At 32.8% G+C, this 21,899-nt stretch overlaps 1 protein-coding gene across 1 annotated transcript in view; it reads right to left on the reverse strand.

Annotated features, from left to right (window-relative positions):
* LOC145283673 (uncharacterized) overlaps window positions 1-21,899 on the reverse strand; it is a 75,958-nt gene that overhangs the window by 18,195 nt on the left and 35,864 nt on the right. The window contains exons 6-8 of the mRNA XM_080132685.1: window positions 16,166-16,381; window positions 14,424-14,639; window positions 2,478-2,699 (exon numbers count right to left, since the gene is read on the reverse strand). Coding sequence (XP_079988811.1) covers window positions 2,478-2,699; window positions 14,424-14,639; window positions 16,166-16,381 — 654 coding nt within the window. The remainder of the gene's footprint in view (window positions 1-2,477; window positions 2,700-14,423; window positions 14,640-16,165; window positions 16,382-21,899) is intronic.

Here is a 21,899-nt window from a genome sequence, read left to right on the forward strand (position 1 = left end):
CGACACAATAGAAAATCTAAAATTAAAAATGACAAAATATATCGTTGGCGCATTGAACTGTCGCAGTTCAAATTCAGTATAATCTACCGTCCAGGAACAGAAAATGCCGTCGCTATTACGTTCTCTCGCATCTCAGCTCTCACCCTTTGTGAGTTGCATTTTCGATTATTCATTTCATTCTGACAGGAGAAAAAGCAATACATTCGTTTCACTTCTTATTACATGGCTCAGTGGTAGAGCGCCAGACTTCAATCTCTACGGTTCAAATTTTGCAAGGTCTAGCCATGCTGATAAGTTATAAGTTGAGGAAACACTTGTCGATAGATAATTATATTTTATAAAAGTATATATTCCCAAAAAGTTGCATCACATTGGTGAAGAGAAAAATTAATCCCACCTAGCATTTAAATAAAATGCTTTTTTCTGTATAAATGCTTGAAAACGTTCACCTATCCCAAATAAGATAAGTGAAATGACACACACACACGCACGCACACACACATACTCATATATATATTATTCTGGAGTCAGCACTTATCAAGACCCGAACGCTACTCAAGGATAAGGATTAGTGTAAAGTGATAGTGTAGTAATCGTTAATGGTGTAAATTGGGTAGAATTTGGATTATTTAAGGGGACGGCTCAACAAAAACTTGTTTACATTTGCTTTGAAGCCTACCATCTTGTATTCAACTGGGAAGTAGGCCAGTGGAACAGTGTTCCACAGAGGGAAAGTTCTGGAAAAAAAGCTTTATTCATGGAATCTGTGTTTAGATTTAGGCACAGATAGAGAGTGGGGGGAATCATATATAGTGGTTGTATGTAAATTATTTTAGAATATAAAAGTTTTTGTAATAGCGCGATAGTGTAGAACTAGAGCTGTAATCAAATACTTAAATATTATGCAAACCACAGCAAAGGTATGGAATTTTTTTTTTTTTTTTTTAAATTCATTTAAAAAAAAGTTTTTATTTATATACAATATTATTTACATACATCTCTTTATGATATATGTAATGTTCGAAATGCACAACGCATCAATTTTTCTTCTCAATTGAAGAGTACATCCTCAGTTGAAGAGTACAAGCCCCCCCCCAAGCTGAACAAAACTGAAATGTATTCAGCATTCATTTTTATTATATAATTTTTGTTTTCTCTATATATTATTTCTATTATAATATTTTCATTTTAAATATTATTCCGATCATATTATTCATTGAGAGAGTTTACACATGAATCGTAGTATCTTCATCCCATGTGCATTATCGTTTTAGCCATGCCGGCTTATCTTAATCACATATTTCTTAACGATATATATCACTTTCGAAATTCATAACGCATCAATTTTTCTTGAATTGAACTCTCTAAGCTGGGAAAAACAGAAGTGCATCCAACATTCATTTATTTTTTTAATACTTTTTGGTTTCTTTATATATTATTTCTATATATTTTATAGTTTTAGTATATTCTTCCGATCATATTATTCAATAGTTTATATCTAAACATACGAATCATGGTATCTATCTACCAAGTGCATTATTTATGTTGCACAATTGTTTTAATCGCTAGCCATTCGTCTCCAAGGACAGATAACTCCCTCTCTTTTCTTTTTGCGTGTGTTCATTATTGTTGTGGGGACATGCACATCCTTATAATCACTAAGATAGACTTATCCATTAGCCATATAAGCAGCAAGTATAGACCGCTCAATGAGAGCTACCCGGATGTCGTACAGAGACAACTCCCCACGGATATACTAATCTTCCTGTATCACCTGTTCTGAATATAAATGTTCTTCGTATTCTCACCAGTCGTCGTGTTTTCCTACTTTCACCTTTCCCGACTCCAATACAATTATAATAATACTCAATTTATTTAGTCAAATAAAAATTATAAAAGCTTCAAATCGATTTAGGCATGAAGGCCCGTTTTATTTTGGGGGATGAGGCGGCGGGGGGGGGTCGAGTGTCATGCTTTTTGACAACAAAACTTTGGATTACTCTTAGCCAGATTCTTTTACTAAAATACTGCATTCACTCTATGGACTTTAAGCTACTTAAAAGATCCCCAATTATTTCAATGTGATTTTATTTACAGATGAAAATATGTAGAAAAGTGATGAATGACGGGAAGTGGGAAGATCTACAAAACATCCAAAAAAGAATGATGAAATAAAGAACCAAACAAAATGCTAATTGGGCAAGCCCTCACAACCATTTGCTAAGTATCAGACTGTCCACTGTTTTTCGTTGTGTGTGTGTGTGTGTGTGTGTGTGTGTGTTTGCGTGTGCGTTTGTATGATATTTTAAATTAATATTAGCATTTGTAATGTCTCCACTTAGCTCCCACTTCCATTTAGAGACCAACCTATTTTTTTTTTTTTTTTTTTTTTGGCTGACTTGAAAAACAGTTTCCAGTTGATTTGCGGTTTTTGTTTAAAATATAGACATATGGATAAAAGCAAGGAAGAACGGTACCTTTTGAGTTGGCACAAGTTTGTATGGGTGGTGGTGTGGTACTAATTTCTACCAAGTCCCACAATCCCTGCAGATCCATTGGTAATGAAGTTTGGTCTCCTAACTGTGTAGTCACGGGTGGGTGCATGTTTGTTACTGTTGTTGTTGTCATCGTCATGGGTTGGTTTTGATTTTGATAATTACCCAACTCCGCTTGCGACAACGGTTCTTCCGTACGACAATCTGAAAACGTGACAACAGTAACAGTGTAATGATTACAAAAAAAAAAAACACAAAAAAAAACAAAAAAAAACCAGATATTAATGAATAAAAACAGAAGGTCACGGTTTTAATGTTAGAGTTACATTTCCTTAATACTAGGGGCCTTCAATAAGTTTACAGACTTTCTTTGTACAAGCATTTAAAATTGTGTAGACTCTTGAAAATTCAGTATGTTATTGCTATGCATCTAATGAGAAAACCGACCAATTTTTATGAATTCAGGTTCAAATGAACAGCTCCAGCAGGAAGTGGAATACATCCTACCAAAGCCTGATTGTCACAGCTGGTGAATTTCAAAAATGCAATCTGGACGTGAGGGCACTTTAGAAGAACAATATGCAATAAAATTCTGTTTTAAACTTAACTTAAAAAATGCCACAGGAACGTATGGATTGCTTCAGATTGCTTTTGGACCATCTTGCATGAATCGAGCATCAGTTTTTGAGTGCCATAAGAGATTCAAGAAGGGCAGGGAGTCTGTAAGGGATGATGAGATGTGGGAGAAGTAAGGCCAAATAAAGAATTTCATGGATAAGGATCGTTGTGTGTCTATAGAGAAAATAAGTGGACATTATTCTTCATGAAGAACTGAAGATGTGGAAGATTTGTGCAAAGTTTGTCTCAAAGGCGTTCAGAGAAGATCCGAAAGATGTTGTCATGACCAAGATTGGCATCAAGATAGTTCTCATCCTCTCTACAGTTCAGACCTTGCTTCCCGTCACTTTTGATTATTCCCTAAGCTCAAGGAAAACCTTAGAGGCTGTCTTTACGAGACAATTAAGGAGATGAAAGAGACTGTGACGAGGGTCATTGACATGTTCACACAAGAGGACTTCCATGGGGCCTTCCAGAAGGTGTTGGAAAGGTACAACAAGTGTATTGCAGCTGGTGGAGATTACTTTGACGGGCACTAGAGTTTCATGGGTGTACTATCAATAAATATGCCCATACGAAAAAAGTCTGGAAACTTATTTAAGGCACCTCGTAAATGCTAAACTAAATAAATAGCACAAAAAACTAAACCTTTAACTACTCCTGGCAGTTAGATATAAAAGCAATGTCAAAGTTAAAACTTTCTCGTTTCTTTCTCCACCATCTGCCCAGAAAACTTATTTCTATGCTGATAAGTTGTTCATTTCCTTACACACACACACACACACACACACACACACACACACACACACACACACACACACACATATATATTTATATATATGGCAAAAAGTCTATATTCCAAATTTCAAGATGTGGTCCATCTTACCGTTTATTTCTTTCAGCATGTTAAAATATTCACTTCTTGACAGCACCTGTTTTGTAGTCAAGAATCGTTCATATAATCATTATGTCAATTTTTTAATCTATTCTGCCCTTACTCATCAGAAGAATAGGAATTCATCAGCTTTAATTTTAAAATAAAAGGAAAAATGGCGTAACTAAAACAAAGCAGAGTGTCAACTATTTTTTGGATTTTTCGATGTTTGTAATCATGCCCATATTCTTTTTCTTTAATTTTCAAATTGATTAGTTTCTAATCTTATGGTGAGTCAGAGCAGAATAGAATAAAAAATTGACATAATAATTACATGAATGGTTCAGGTGCTACTGTCAAGAATTGAACACTTTAATATGCTGAAAGAAATAAACGGTAAGATAGACAACATCTTAAAATTTAGAATATAGACTTTTTGTCAGTTATTTGTATACATTCTGTAGTTACATCGAGCTTCATAAATTAAAGGATTGGTTGAATATAATTGAATAAGCATATTTTCCCATACGTATATATATATATATATATATATATATATATATATATATATATATATCCATACCTATATATTGTCACCTACTATATATATATATATATATATATATATATATATATATATATATATATATATATATAGCCAGTAGAGTTTAGTTTCCTAGAAGTACATCCAATGAAACAACATGTGTCTACCAAAATAGTGCTCAATGAGTGAACAGAGCAGGTATATTAATTTTATTTATACAAACATTAATGGCTTCATATGTGCATACATGTTTCTGTAATCCCCCAACGTGGGTGTATATTTGTCACCTGCATACATATATTGTGAAAGCATGGAACACTAGTGTCTGTAGCTATAAAAAAAAATTATTATTATTTATAATTATAATTATTAAGCCCTTTTAAGAATATTTAAGGTTGAGCACTATAAGGAAAATAAAAACTAAAAGGCAGCCAACTACCGTTTATACAGCGTTTACGACTTCCACTCGTTTGAACACTCTAGACTGTCTACTGTCAGCAAGAGAGAAATCCTTCTATATTGAAGTAGTTTTGAATTTTTATCCCATTCCAGACCATCTTATGAACTGCTGCTGATAGGTAGCAAAGCAAAGGAAAGAGTTGAAACATTTTCTTTTTTTCCTTCACTGACCAACCGAAACCCCACCTTTTTTAAGGTAGGCTGTGTGAGAATTATGTGAGAATTTCTTTTTTAACATAGAAGAGCTTGTGAAACTATGCCTACAACGATTGAGCAAATGCTTACAATATATATATATATATATATATATATATATATATATATATATATATATATATATATATATAATTCTTTGTTCGTTCAAAGTCGATAAAACACTATTTCTACATTACCAATTTATTTGAAATTTTCAGACAATCCATCTTTAAAGTTGAGGGATGTTTCTATGTTATTAAAATAAATAAACATTACCAATCATAAAAATATTAAATAAAATAAAAATATTTTTCGTAAGCTCATACTGCGGACCTGTTTTTGTTGGTAGAACTGAACTTCCGTTTCAATTCATTTCATACCCCATGGTTTGACGAGGCGAATTAGATTTCATTTTCTGTTTACTCGATAAGTAAAAAAAAAGCATTCCCTATTTAAAAATTTTAAATTCATTTTTTATCTTCCAAATTTTGTAATTTAAAAATTGTTTTTTTTATTATATCAGGCAAAAAAAAGTTGCTCGCTTGCGTTTAAGTTGAAGCATAAAAGTTGAAATCGAAGTTGTTTTTTTTGTTTTTTGTTTTTGTTTTGTTTTTTAAATAGTTGTTTCGATATAAGAAAATATGAACTTTTCTATTATTAAAACTATAAATTGTTAGGTGAAAGTATAGTTTTTTTTCAAAGAAAATTTACGGATTGGTAACGTGCTTAAATAATATTTGGTGCTAATGCAGAGAGTGATGCGCGCTATTTTTTAAATCGTATTTCCACGTTTAATTAAAGTCTTATTATATGTTTTTTTATTCAATTGTAAGGTTAAAATACAGATTAGGTACAAAACGCCCTCCTCAAATTAAGAATGGCTGTTTAAATAATAACGTTCTTATTTCAGCACGGATCAATAAGTGCATAAGTACCCAATTTCTTTAATAAAGAAAAAGCATTGATATTTTCTTATGTAAAAACAACTTCCGTAAAAAAAAAAAAGAAAAAGTGTACTTTCAATTTTTTTTAAAGGTTTTCTTAAAAAAAAAAAAACGGTGCTAATACAGATAGTGATCCGCGCTATTTTTTAAATCGTATTTCCATGTTTAATTAAAGTTTTATGATGTTTTTTATTCAATTATAAGGTTAAAGTACAGATCAGTTACAAAACACCCTCCCCTCCCCATGTTAAGAATGGTTTTTTAAATAATAACATTATTATTTCAGCACGGATCACTCTCTGCATGAGTACCGATTAATGTTTTGTTTTTTGTGGTAAATACCCAGATACGCTACAACAGAACACTGATCACTCTAATTTGTTTTTTTTATAGATAATTGAGGTCGCTGACAACGAATCTGATAGTCAAACTTGGGGCAAATTTACCGTTTACATGGTATTAACCCCTGAGCCAACAAACTACTTTCCACCATTTTGCAGGTTCCGTTTACGCTGCGCATGCACTGTAGCATAAACGACGGGTTCACCAAGCAAACTACGCTACACGCGTGCAAGCTCTGTAGCATAAACGACGGCTTCAACAGTATGATAGGTTATGAAAAGAAGGAAGGGTTGTAAAGAGATAGCTTCGAATTTGGCGGTATCAAAACCAAAGCAAAATATGATGAAAGTAAAAATAAAATAGATAAACCCCATAATTTATTATACCATACCTGTTCACACTGAAACATTTATCACAATATTCTGTGGATCTATATTATAAAACCTTGTTAAACTTTCTGACATATTTACATTCTATGGAGGTCAGGCACGAACGAACACCCCCTAATTTTATATCATATTTCTTCAAACTGAAACATAATTATCAAAATATACTTACACAGATAGATATGAAAAGTCTTTATTAAAGTTTGTGCCTATATCCATTCTATGGAGGCCAGGCGCGAACGCAGACCCTACAATTTTATCATACCATCTCTATTTAAGTTAAAACATACTTATCAAAGTATTCTTATGTACAACTATATCAAAAACCCTTGTAAACGTTTTTTTTTTTTTTCATTTTTTATTTCCATACTTTCGGGGCCATGCACGAACGCAGACCCCACAATTTTTATGAACCACCGTTCTGCCAGATCAAACATACCCATTCCTGATCCTCGATACATCTATCATTATATGTAATCAGTTTTTTAAAATAGTCAACCATATAGGAGCCTATTCGTGACCACACACACACACACACACACACACACACACACACACACACACACGTTCAGCTTTATATTATATATATATATATATATATATATATATATATATATATATATATATATATAGAGAGAGAGAGAGAGAGAGAGAGAATCCAGAACTGTTTCCTTACAAAGCGATACATCTTGTGTAACCAAGCTGTTAAGGGCTATCGGATAATCCATCTTTCATAATGAAGACAGTTCATGAAGGTACGGTAAATCAGAAAACTGGTTTACAAGAGATTGATGCATTACTTGCTAAAAGTAGATTGCCATTTAAAAAAAAAAAATTTTTACATCGCATAGTTAAAATAAAATGCCAAGAATTGCTCCAAAAGTCATTTCCTTCTTTTTACATTAACCCGGAAGTGGGAGGAGGGTGCTGTGTGTAAGCCCAACGGTGCAATTTCTAACAGCTGTTTGTTGTCTTACTCAAGCGTTTCTATTCATTATAACACACATTTATTTATATTAATGATAACACTCCAAAAATGTAAACGTGTTCTTTCCTATTATTTATTCATTTATTTATCACGGACTATTATCTTTATCTTTTTAGTTGTTGTTTCACGACATTTCGACCAACTATTCCTCTGGTCTTCGTCAGGTGGTTACCACAACGGGATAGGAACTTCGAATCCCTTAACTTCATCCTCAGCAATTATTGCCTTCCATAGTTGTTGTCGTCTCACCACGTTTTTGGCCAACTAAGCCTCTGGCCAGCTTTGAGTAGGATTGAAACCGCTATCTTCAGACAATGCTCATCTGGAACCGTAGAGATTCCAATAAGAGATAAGAATTCCAATCAATTAAATAATATGTTCTTTCCTATATATTATTTAATGAAAAATGAACACCGATTTTGACAGACTTTAAGAAAATATGCTCAAAGATCATTGATGATATCATTGGAGCACAAGGTGGAGAAGGTGCTAGTGTGATTACAAGAGTTAGGAAAGGATGGACTTAGTTCACGGTATTTCTGTCATTACTAAACAGAAGAGTGTTACCATTGTTGACCAAGGAAAAAGTTGTGACGGTGTATGCGAATGAAATTTGGCTATTTATGGTTGATGGCATGTGTTCGATGCCAACGTTCAATCTCAAAAAACAATGGACACCTCTGTAGGGGTAGCTGTGTGTGTAATTGTGAGGCAAGGGTTGGATAATCCCTAACCACACCTCTCCGGAATCAACACTTGATAGGCTCAAGACTGACTGGAAACAATGCCGAGATAAGTGAAGAGCACATACAGCACCTGAAATTCCCAAATGGTCACCCATTTTAGTACTGACCAGGTTCAACGTTGCTTAACTTTGTAATCTGGCAGGAACCAGTATGCTAATTGGCACATGTTACATAGAAAAAAAAATTGTATCAGAATGATATGATGGATGTGTAATTTAGTAAGATGATTGATAATTTATAATTAAAATTAAAAATTAAAAATCGGTTTCATAAGGAGGAACAAAACAAAATCAATAAACTGTAGCTACATTTACCATCCAAATGAATGCTTTGACGATGATACTTACGAATTTTAAAAGGCGAACCATTATAAGATACATCTGCCTTACTTAAAAAAAAAAATGCTAGGTTTATTTTTGGTGTCTTTAAAAAACCCTACCCAATATCTTTTCTAATGAGGAGACTTTGTTTCAAAAAACTATATGTTAAAATTATTGACCATGACTTAGTGTCTATCTCAATAAAAACATTGTTTCCGAAACGATCGTACAATTTATTGATTTTGTTTTGTTCCTCCTTATGAAACTGATTTTTAATTTTTAATTTTAATTATAAATTATCAATCATGTTACTAAATATTAAAATAGCTCTAGGATATATATGCCTATTGAGCTTATTATATATCTGAATTACAATGAGCACTGTTTTTCTTGTATTTTAATTACATTAGTGATTTTACTATTACATTAAAATACACTCTGCTCTTTAGACTGATGTTCTAATCCCCTTTAAATAAATATATATATATGTATATATGCACACACACCGTACTTTGGGGTAATTGCATCAAGTCCAGGGTAATTGCACTAACTAGCTAAAAGTGCTCCTTTGGCAACCACGCATATAAAGAGCACTTTTTTTAGTTGACGTAATCACCCCCGGATTTGGCGTAATTACCCCAAAGTATGATGTGTGTGTGTGTGTGTGTGTGTGTGTGTGTGTGTGTGTGTGTGTGTGTGTGTGTGTGTGCGTGTGTGTGTGTAAAACCACTTAGTCCTTTTTCCAATTAGTTTTCACAGTTAAAAAAAAAATGAAATAAGTGTCATCTAATGATTTCAAACGCACTATAAAAAACTACAAAAACTTACAGTTTTCAATAAAAATCGGCAAAAATATTCTTCAGTAACTAATTAAAAACAAAAATTAAAAGTTTCAAATATTTTAGAAAAGATTTTTAAAAAACTTAAAAGCTTTACATTTAATACATGATATTTTAATAGATGAATCTTATTGTCAGACTATTTTCGCATCTTAGCCTGGCTGAAAAATTTTGAAAATTCCCTGCCTTTCCCTAGCTACGCCACTGGGTCGAAGAAAACATGGGCGGAAGTGATAAATATGGACATGAGAGAAATAGAGACCAATAAAGACTTGGAAATAGGTTAGTTTAGAAATCAATTTTCTAAGCTGTTCAACGCATGTCAGCATATTAAACGGACATTATACCAATGATGATGATGGTGACGATGATGTCACAGACACGAACTGGATCTGGATTGAAGGCTGAGTGCAACGTTATCACGTTGTAGCTGAAAAGAGACAGTGAATAATGTGCACACACGGCCTACAGTGCACAATAGCTCACAGCTTCACAATCGGATTCAGTACAACGATTATCAGAAGGAACCACTTCACTAGGTGTATCAGAATTTTTGTAAGAATTTTTGACGCCCCTAACACGAAACTGCGAATACAATATAAAAATCTCGGAATTTCTCTGTTAAAAGTGGGTTATTTATTTTCTTTATGGATTATACTTCCAAAATAAACTATTAAAGTTGTTTTAAAAGTAATAGAAATATATATATTTTTTTAAGCAGTAATGAATTTTCCGAACTCAATATTTTTCAATTTTTAATCTTTAAAAATCTATCAAAATTTTTCTATTGATTCTATTTTTACGATATTTTCAGGGTCAATGTGAAATTTTATGCCCTTTCCAATAAACCGAATATAATATTTTAGACAAACGTTTTTTTTAATTCACGCCCCCCCCCATTTTCAAGTTTCTATTAAAAAGTAAATAATTAATTTACTCACCGAAAAGTAAATAATTAATTTACTCACAAATTGAAGAGAAAAGGTCAATAAATAATATATTCAAATTTAAAACAAAAAAACGTAGTGTTTTTTAGAATTTTACCTATAAAGTTTGAAGTTTAAAACCTTTCTTTTTTTTTTTAAACCACGTTATTTTTTTTTATTTTTAAAAAACTTTTTTTTAATGGAACCTTGGTCCTTGCTCCTTTAATTGAAAAAAAAAATTAGGACTTGAATTGCATTTTTCGAGGAGTTATAAGCTTGGAAAGACAGGGGGTCGAATAATCCACGCCTCCCATTTTGAAATGTCTATTAAAAAGTAAATAATTAATTTATGTACCAAAGTCTTATATATCACAAATTGAAGAGAAAAGGTCAATAAATAATATATTCAAATTTAAAACAAAAAAAAGAACTGTTTTTTAGAAATTTACCTGTAAAGTCCAAAGTTTAAAACCTTTTTAAAAAAAAAAAACACGTTGTTGTTGTTTTTTTTTGTTTTTGTTTTTTAATGAAACCTTGGTCCTTGCTCCTTTAATTGAAAAAAAATTAGGGCTTGAATTACATTTTTCGAGGAGTTATAAGCTTGGAAAGATGGGGTGGAATTATTCACTATTTTCACGAAATTTCTGACACACCTACCACTTCACAGTTTCGGCTCCTATTTCTCTGAAATGGCGAGGCCCGTCCATCAGGAGATTGCATTAGTACTGGTGTAAGCTACGTTTCTTTCCAAGACAGATTATTTCTTTACAACCAGACCCAGTATGATACTTTCTCTGCTGCTTCTTGTATGTTTGTTGTATTTTTTTTACTTTTGTGTTCATACAACAAAAATGATGTTGTTATATGTTGAATAGCTTTTACTCGACATATCCTCGAACTCCCGCAGCCAAACGATAACACCTCACATATACTCTTTCTTTCTTGGTCAATATCTCTAATCGTATTTATTTGTATATTCACATACATATAAGTAAATATATGTACTTTCATTCCATCAAATGCTAATGCGGAAAACACGGGCCTTTGTCTAGTCCTCAGATGAGATCAGGGGAAGCGAGAAAGCAAATAACAATTACCAGAAAAATCCCTTAGATTTACTCTGCCACCCGAAATAAGTCCAGAAAGAAATCCACTACTCTATAATAAATGTGAACGTGTTTCTTTCTCTCTTTAAGTTATCATTAATTTTTATTTTTTATTTATGATATTGATAATTGAAAGTATTCAATTATTTTTACAGAAGATGGAGTGCGGTTGTCACATCTATGAAAATGTCCCTCGGAAAACTTTTTCGTGACTTGACAGATTACAAAACTGACTTCACAATCTAGTGAGAGATGATTTTTTCTCTTTTCTGTAGCCCCTTCCTCATAAAAGAGACATTGCTAGTCTTTTTCTACTCTACCAATGTTTCCATGATAGATTCTTGACTGAATTAAAATTCCTGTTCCTCATCTCCACCCAATAAAAAAAAAAATCTCAGCAAGAACTTATCTTGCTACCAATACTATATACCTAAAATCAAACAGAACTTCTATGAATAAAGTTTCTTTCCAAGAACTTTCCAACTATGGAACACGCTATAATGGAAATGTTTCCCTCCAGACTACAACATGGTCGTTTCAAGTTTACTGTTAAGTAGTGATGGGACGATTCCAATATTTTTCCCGATTCCAATACAATTACCGATTCTGAACTAAATTCCCGATTCCGATACAATTACTGATTCTGATTCCGATTCTTTATAAATCTCTAAGTATTTAACTATAAGATTGTTATTTCGCCAGATTTTTGTAAAAACATATGTTCAATATGCAGATATTTTCCTAAACGTCAAAATACACTTGTGAAAGATGATCTATCGATTTTCGCTTTATTTGTATTTTAAAATCAATAAATATTTATTATTTTATCATTATTACCAGCAATGGAAGATTTTACTTTAAAAAAATCGAATAAAAAAAGACAATTAAAAGAATCGTTTTGGCATCGGAAAATAAACATCAATTTTTCCGATTCCGATACCCCCAAACTTTCCGATTTTTCTGATTCCCAATTCTGATTCTGATTAATCGTCCCAACACTACTGTTAAGAAATATCTGCTACGTCGCCCTGTGAATTGATCATAGTTCTCAACCTTTTCATAGCACTGTCCCATAACTAAACTTTATTCTCTTGTATTCGGCTTTTAGCTTTAGTGAGTATTATTGTTACAAGAAACGGTCCCCTTTTCCTTTAAGAAAAACATTAGAGGAGTAAAAATGAGATTAGATAGACCGAGATTCGAACCCTGTAAGCAAGGTTCAGAAATAGGGTCAGAAATGGAATGTAGAATTTCGATTGTTCAGTTTTCACATAAAATAGTTTAGATATGTTGATTGTTCAATTCTTTTATGAAAACGGAATTAAAATAAGGTCAGTTAGAAGAATGAACAGTAGAAAATTAAAAACTTATTGAAAATAATGTTAGGTTGAAAAATAGGTTAGTAAGAATTCTTGTCTGCAGACATGTGTGTACTGCGCATGTTCAAGCCACGTGGGTCATGCACGTTTTTGGACATGCGTATGATGTCATGGCAGAAATGAATTCTCAATATAGGAGCTAGAGTTGAAGATGAGTTAGACAGATGGGTAGACAGAGTTGGAGACAGAGAGAGACGGAGTCCAGAGTCGAGTCCGGATCGAATCAGAGGAGGGTCTATCTCTCTTTGGAAGAGAGGGAGGAAGTTTTAATCATGTAGTCAACTTTGAATTTCTGGATGTCATAATCATTGCGACCGGTCGAATGTAATAAAAGAACACATCATATTTTGTAACTGCGTCTCCGTGTCGTCTTTCAACCAAATTAAAGGTAATGTATAATAATCTTTATATGAGCATTGTCTCCCTCATCCTTATAATGAAGGTTGTGTATAACTCATCTAAGTAATGTGTCCCCTTCTCCATCTAAGTAATGACTGTCCCCTCTCCTCTCTGTGTGTAAGAACTGATCACCACCGTTCTCCTCTCTCTTCTCCCCCTCATCAATATGAATGTCCCCATTCGTCTCTCTCTCTAATATGGACCCCTATGTAACATTATGGGGACTTACCCATTCACACATAATGGACTCTGCTAACCATTATATAAACCATGAGGTTAATACTCTAGTGAGGGGAAATACTGTGATCTAACACAACACTATAGACTAACTTACTAGTCAGAAAGTACTGACAACCTTTTTTCATATTATTTGGATTAATCGGACTACTGTTCTCATCTTGAGTGTGATTTTCACAACGTTTCGGTCGATGTAACCTCCGACCTTCTTCAAGTGTATTTTGTCGAACTCGGGAATGTTTCTGTCAAACTCGGGAATTTGAACGGAATTTCAAGTGGAGCCTGAAGAAGGTCGGAGGTTACATCGACCAAAACGTGAAAATGACACTCAAGATGAGAACAGTGGTTCGATGAATCCAAATAATATGAATAACCGATCCTCATCTCAAAAATTCAGAAACGTCAACCTTTTTTGTATTTCACTTTCTTGTACAAGATATTCTTTCTATCTGAACCTGTTGCTCACGTGTTCTTTTATGACGCTTTCTTAGGGCCACAACAGTAAGTGGTGAATTATTAGTATGTAAAAAAAAATCCATACATATCAAAGGAGTGTGCAATGGAAACCAGTTTCAAATCTATCATTTAGGAGTGGGAGAGGGGTTAAAGGAAATAAAGAACCATACCTGTTGAGTTGGGAGTAATTTGTGTGGATGTGGGTGCGGTGCTAATTTCTATAAAGTCCCACAATCCCTGCAGGTCCATTGGCAATGAAGTTTGGTCACCTAATTGAGTAGCCACTGGTGTGTGCATGTTCGTTTCTGTTGTTGTCATCATGGATTGGTTTTGATCTTGATAATTGTCCAATTCCTCTGTGGATAAAGATTCTTCGGTATGACAATCTGAAAATGGAACAATAACTGTATAATGAATGCAGATGAAAAAATAGATTTAATTGTAAAAAAAAAAAAGATTCTCTTCTGAAGCTCACTTACATCTTCATGATTCTAGGTTTAACACAAGACCATTTCTGAACACCAATATAGGCACTGATGGCCTTATGACATTCCAGGCACTGATGGTCTTATGACATTTCATAATGCTCACTTATTGGACTTGATGATTACCAATGGTGTTCAATACTGATAATTGTCAGTAATGATTATAAATAGCTTAAAGATTATTCAAACACATTTGAAGCTGAACGCTTTGAGGTAATTTATTTAAGAAAGGATAATAGAATTACAAACATTAGCAAACAATTTAAAATGGCACACAAATACTGAAATAGGGTTTTAATTGCCTACTGAACAATTTTCATTACATACTACTCACTATCCTCGAGTGTCTTCGATCTCTGTACAGGAGTTTGTTAAAATTACCTGACATAAAAAATACTTTATTCTACAAGTAAATCCTGACCAAGTATTCAAAATAATATAATATTGAAAGCTAAAAAAGAATTCGCTTGACACGACTATTTCATTATAATTTGTATAAAAAAATTATTCAGAAAAAATAAATAAATAAAACAATGTGTTGTGTGTCGAATTTTCATTGGAAAAAAATCTAATTTTCTTAAATCAATTCACTTTAGCTTTAAAAGGTTAAAAAAAGAAGTTGCTAAAAAAAATGTTTAAAATTCGTCGTTATCTATTTCATTTTATTTCTTATTCATTTTATTTATAATGTGTTTTAAAAATTTTCAACTACCGTGGAAGTTCCACGAGTTCTGCTAGTATTCATTTATGTAAAGTGTCCGGCTAACAGGTTTACAGTTTTCTGGTGTCCGATGTAATGTTTTACCGGGGTTGGTTTATATTGATCTCGTTTACAAGTTGCATGTGGATGAGTTAGTTTAATATTGTTATGAGTTCACTGATATTGGGATCAAAGGATATCCCTCCATCTAATGTATGTGCATATTCATTAACTCTCCAGAAAAGATTCAACCTATAGAATAGCAAATTAATATATACTATGTATATAAATAAACAATCATTGAACCAAGAGTTTCTGTTTACTTATACCTTTTTCCCCCCCGATTTTTTTTTATCTTTTATGTTTGAAAATTCAAAAAGTTCATATATGTTCCACAGGTGTCATGAACCTTTTGATTTTACATAGTCATCTTTGGGTTAGAAGTAAATGAACTAATAAGTAAATACTAACTCAACATTTCAGAGATAGAGGAGAATCTGGATTGAACATGCGGATATCTCTGTATCACATATACAGATTAAGTGTTAGTCCTAGGAAGGAGCCACTTGATTACTGAGAACTTACTGAAGTAAGATGGAAAAAAAAAAGAGAAAGCCTGCGCAATGAAAAACAGTTTTCAATCAATTCTTTTTATTACTATTATTATTATTATTATTATTATTATTATTATTATTCATTATTTTTTAAAGATTATAAAGAACTGTACCTGCTGAATTGTTAGCAATTTGTGCTGTTGGAGATGCAGTGGCAATCTCTACCAAGTCCCATAATCCCTGCAGATCCATTGGTAATGAAGTTTGGTCACCTAACTGAGTAGTCACCGATGTGTGCATGTTCGTTTCCGTTGTCGTCATCATGGATTGGTTTGGATTTTGATAATTGCCCAACTCCACTTGAGAAAATGCTTCTTCCGTACAACAATCTGAAAACGTGACAACAGTAACAGTGTAATGATCACAGAAAAGTACAAAAAAATAGATATACATGTAGCAGTAGCATCCCAGATTTATTATCCCCCCCCCTCACTCATAAAAAAAAGAAACTGGTGATTAAAAACATCTTTAAAACAAATTAACCAAGCATAACTAATTAGAAGCTCTCGTATGTCTACTACCTATGTTTCAAATTTCAGAAAGTTTTTTGGTATTTATTCAAATTCTGACCTGACGCGATTAGCCACTCAGTAAACAGCTGTCAGCAGACGACAAATTTTAATGAATTAAGTTCATTTGAACCAGAAAAGAAAACAAAAAACAAAGGAAAACAGCCTTTGTGTCAAATTTGAAAATAAATTACAGCATGCATTAATTCTCCTGAAGGAATTAGTTTCCTCTTAAAAAAAAGAAAAGAAAACTTATTACAAAGAAGAGAAAATGGAAAAAAAAATTGTGAATCTATGTGCAAAATGACCGAAAGAAAAACCGTAGGGGATAAGTATGTATGAAAATTCACCAATACCGACGACGTTCACAAAGAAAACAAAAACTTTTCTTAACAAAAAGATATTTTTCTTCCATACAATTAAATTTATGGTAACTATTTTTCTTATTTTAAATTGTTAAAAAAACATTTTCCCAAATTTCGTTGTTATTTTTTTAATTTTTTTTATTTTATGGTTTTGCTACAACACTGCATTTTAAAATTATCATCTCTGGCAGTCTTTACATCGTCTGCATTTTTCGTCTGTTTCCGTAAATATGCCGGAAAATGCCGATGTGATGTTGTCAGAACTTGGGTCAGAATCTGAATAAGTATAAGCTTTTTAATCCGTAAGTACATTTCTTTAAAAATAAAATTATATTTATCATAAAATTAATTAAACTTTTTTCATGTCTACTCTCCATGTTTTAAATTTTATAAAAATCAGCCCGATAGTTTTTGAATTCATGTGTATAACTTTTTTCAAGTGTAGGGCATTTTTAAAATTTATACATAAATTTATTGTTGAGGTCCTTTTGCTTCCCTTAAAAAATAAATCAAACATAATTAATTAGATTCCCCTTTCATATCTACTACCTACGTCCTAAATTTTATAAAAATATATATCTAGTAATTTTTATCTTTGTATGAGTAAATATAGAAGCATAGTCTCAGATTTTGATTCTGTAGATAATCTATATTTCTGTTAGTCTTTCTCTTTGTTTATCTGTTTCACTTTTTCTCAGAAACTACTGGGCCGATATGGCTGGAACTTTGTATAGACCTTTGTTATGATAAGGGGCGGCAAACTCAGTTTTATGGTATTCTTTCGATGCACAGTTAGGGATTAATAAGGATTAATAGATATTAGCATTTTAAAAATGAGCACAAATTTAACCATATCCACTCATTTTAAGTCAACGGTCTATAACTTTTGCCTATTTTTAATAGGCTAAAAAGTCTAGTACACCTGTAATAAAGTTTTGGGTAGATATTCAACTTGTATATTCTGACCCCTACCTTACAATCTTTTCTCAGTCCATTTTTAATACTCAAGGATTTTGAAAGTTTTTTTTATCCTTTTAATAGCGGGGTGGAGGGGTTGCTCGGGCGTAAAATGTGCTTAAATATGATATTTTAATTTGTCCAGATTTCGTATATATTATTATAGAGTCGTGATTTCAAAAGTTTAAAAAAAAAGTATTTAGGTGCCGTCAGCTAGAATTGAAACTGAAACCATAGCCTCCAAAGCTGGTGACGTTACCACTGTACCAATATATACACCGATTAAAAATTAAAAATAAACTAAGATGAATATATAAAATGTTTAACGATTTTTTTTCAATTTTGACCCATTTTTGACCCCTTAAAAACAATTTTAACCGGCCATAACAGAACGATTTGAGGCCCCTAGCACCGCTCTGTTTCGGAGGAGATAGAGTTTGAAAATATGGAGACTGACAGATAGACATATAGCCGTTTATATATCAGATTTCATGTGGTCAAAATGTGCTTTAGAGTTTAATTTGTTGTTGAATATTATACTTGAGTATTTCGTTTATTGGTTTATGAGTATTTTAAGCCCATTTGTTGTTAGCTCCAGTTCAAGGTGATATGTTTGATTTTTTGCATTAAGTCAAAGTTAATTTAATATTATAATAAATAATCCTCACAAGCAACAACCCGGAAGAGGGTCCTTGATTCCAACCCTAATTTCATTAACCAAGGAGCTTCCACAGAAGGAGCGATATCATCTATATAAAAGTGGTGATGATGATAAAAATGTGCGATGAGACACTAAAGAAAGCATAGAAGATCTTCCAATCCACGTCATAGCCAATTACAGACACACAACCAGAGAGCCTGAGAAATAAAAGACGTTAGTTGTGAAGAGGAAAGTAATAGAGTGTAATCTCCTGACAGAGAGTAAGATCTTGCTTAGCTACAACAAGCTGTCGAGACTTGATGGCCTGCCATAAGAACTGTTCTTGAGTGTCGCATGTGTTCATACTGATTTTGACAATCGTGTTCAACCATCGGTTCGAACAGGAATCAATGCCTGATCAACTTACCATTATCACATTAATAAAGAATCGGAAGTTTCTTAATGTACACTATTTTTTTCCGCTTCCCTATTTTCCAGCTGACTACAATATGGTCGTTTTCAAGTCCAATGTAAACAAGTTCTTGATGAACCGCCCCCTTAAGTAATCCAATTTACCAAATTTCCACTACTAACGATTACTGCGATATTGTTCCATTGACTACTGTGCACTTATTGACCCGTATCCTCGAGTGACTCCTTTGTAAAAAAAAAAAAAGTTAGTTTTAAGCGATCAATGGATTTCCTCCTGGAACTAAAACTTAATTTCTTTATGAATTACATTTATATTCAAAGACTCTTTTAGAATTGCTATCTATACTTCTTTACAGTTTGGTCTTTCAAAGATTAGGTGTAAATAATTTCTCTTTAAAAATTTTGTTTGATTAAATCAGTTGCCTTTATCACAGCTGATATGCTTATCTTATTATAAATTTTCCTACTGTGTGTGTATGCGTGCGTGCCTGCGTGTGTGTGTGTGTGTTTGATGCGGTTTATCTCAGCCTACAGGCAACCCACCCAGGCAAGCAAGGTACCGAAATGAAGCTTATGCCCCAGCAGATGTTTTAGTGATATTTATATCCATGTTTGGTGTATGGAAATGCCAAAAAAAAAAATAAATAAAAATAAAAAATAACGATTTACTAAACAACGTTTTATTTACTGGATATTTTTCCAGTATTCACCGGAAGTTATTATCTCCCTTAGTAAGTTCAATTTACTGTGTGTGTGTGTGTGTGTGTGTGTGTGTGACACGGTTTATTTCAGCCTACAGGCAACTCACCTAGGCAAGTAAGGTACCGAAATGAAGCTTATGACTCAGTGGATGTTTTAGTGATATTTATATTTATGTTTGGTGTATAGTAATGCCAAAAAAAAAAAAAATGCAAAAAAAAATAAAGATTTACTAAACAACGTTTTATTTACAGGATATTTTTCCGGTACAAAGACTCAAGTTTGCCCAGCTGAGTAAACTTGGGCTCTTGTTTCTTTTAAAGACCACATTGTTTTCAAGTCATTCTTAAGATTCTGATGTTTTGTATTTTTTTTCCAGAGTTATTCACATACGTAATCAATCAGTCCTTTCATGTTTATTCGACACAAGAAATGTTAAAACAAAAATGATTTTTATATCACTTGTATCGATTGGACTATTGTTCTCATCTTGAGTATTATTTGTCCAACGTTTCGACTGGATTGCCCTTTGTCCTTCTTCAGGCATGTTAGTTGTTGTTTGGAAAAGAAAAGAGAAAAATTACTGACTCCGTAGATATTTTGTATTCTGTGAGTTGGTCTCTATTTTATGGTTTTAGTTCTTTTCCAAACAACAACCAACATGATCGCAGACGACCGAAGGACAATCTGACCAAAACGTTGCACAAATAAAACTCAAGATGAAAACAATAGTCCGATCAAAAAAAGTAATATAAACAATCAGCCCTCATCTCAAAAATTCAGAATTTTCAAAATAATTTTTGTCTGAATAAAATATTTCTATATGGTTTCGCATTTCATTTTAGGAAAACGGTTATGTATAATGTATATATATATATCGGTCTGTCTGTCTCTGTAATGGAAACCTTTACAGAAATAGTAGTGTAACTGCCGAGTACTACATTAAAGATGCAATAAAAATGTTGTAATGTGTAATTGAATTGATATTCTAAATGAATAGGATGAAGTGGCCATGTTGAATTGAACGAAGAAGCATTCTCTAGTGTTTGGTGGTAAATATGAAACCTGGAATGATGGAATATGTCTGTTCAGCCAATGAAAGTGTTGACATGAAAGTAACAGGAAGCAATCATTATTAGCTTACATTAGCTTACGCAATATGCTATGTTTAAATGATGGAAACAGGTTATGGTCAAACGAAATAATTACGGTGAATCACAATAAGTGTAGACTATGAAATAGGGGCTTCGGTGATGACTATGAAAGTAGAAATACGTGGGTAAGCTACTTTGCTACCACATCTAAGGATGTCACGATTGAAAGAGTGAATCGGAGCGGAGAAATTGTAGCAATTTATGAATTGTAATGAAATGGAGTAATTAGTGGCGCCAAACATGTTTTAGCACGGCCATTTTTGGATTTGAGTGTTTCTTTTGCTATGATGTCATTTTGTAGATGGGAATAAGTAAAGAAGATTAGAAAAGAAGAGAAAAGATGATAATGTTTGGTTTGATGGCCTTGTATGTATTTGCTTGTATTGCTTTGTCATAGAACAATATCACATTTTCGTTTTATTCTATGGATGAAGGTTATTCCTTGGTGTGAGCAGTTTGACAAACAGACCAACATTTTCAACATTTATATTTTCATGTTTGCACTAAAATCTAACACGTGTGAAATGATTGATTTTCAGTATCTCAAATTTTATATAGGTGTCTAATTGAATGAAGGGATATCGCTGTGGATAGTGGAATCGATAGTGCTCTCTTGTAATCGTTTGCACACTAATAGTTAGGAGATATATAAACCATCAATTTCATTCAGGTCTAAATAAAATTCCATTCTATCAAGTTAACATTCCTTGCTAGCATTCTCGATACATATTTTCTAAACATTCTATTTTCCTAACATCAACAACGATCGTTCAGGTTCGTCCCCACCTCCCGCAGTACATTACAACATGAAAGAAAAAACCTTTTTATGAACAACAACATAACATGTTGGTATAGGTTTATGAAGAAAGGAATCAAGAAATAAAGTAGAACGTTATTGAACTGCTGAAAGTCTCTGAGTAGTTTATCTTCGGCAAAAGAAAACCGATGTTCGAGGATTCAGTGGACAAAGGCAAAAGCGATAGAGAAGAGGCGTCTTTCTTTGTTGCTTCCAGGAAAATTCCTTGAAGACTGTTGCGTTTCAGAAAAAGGGTCTGAAGTAATCCTTCATGGAATGGATGAAATTAATGCAC

This window comes from Euprymna scolopes, chromosome 8 (assembly GCF_053919585.1).
Source record: "Euprymna scolopes isolate OS-2025 chromosome 8, ASM5391958v1, whole genome shotgun sequence".
In the NCBI taxonomy this organism is placed as follows: Eukaryota; Metazoa; Mollusca; class Cephalopoda; order Sepiida; family Sepiolidae; genus Euprymna; species Euprymna scolopes.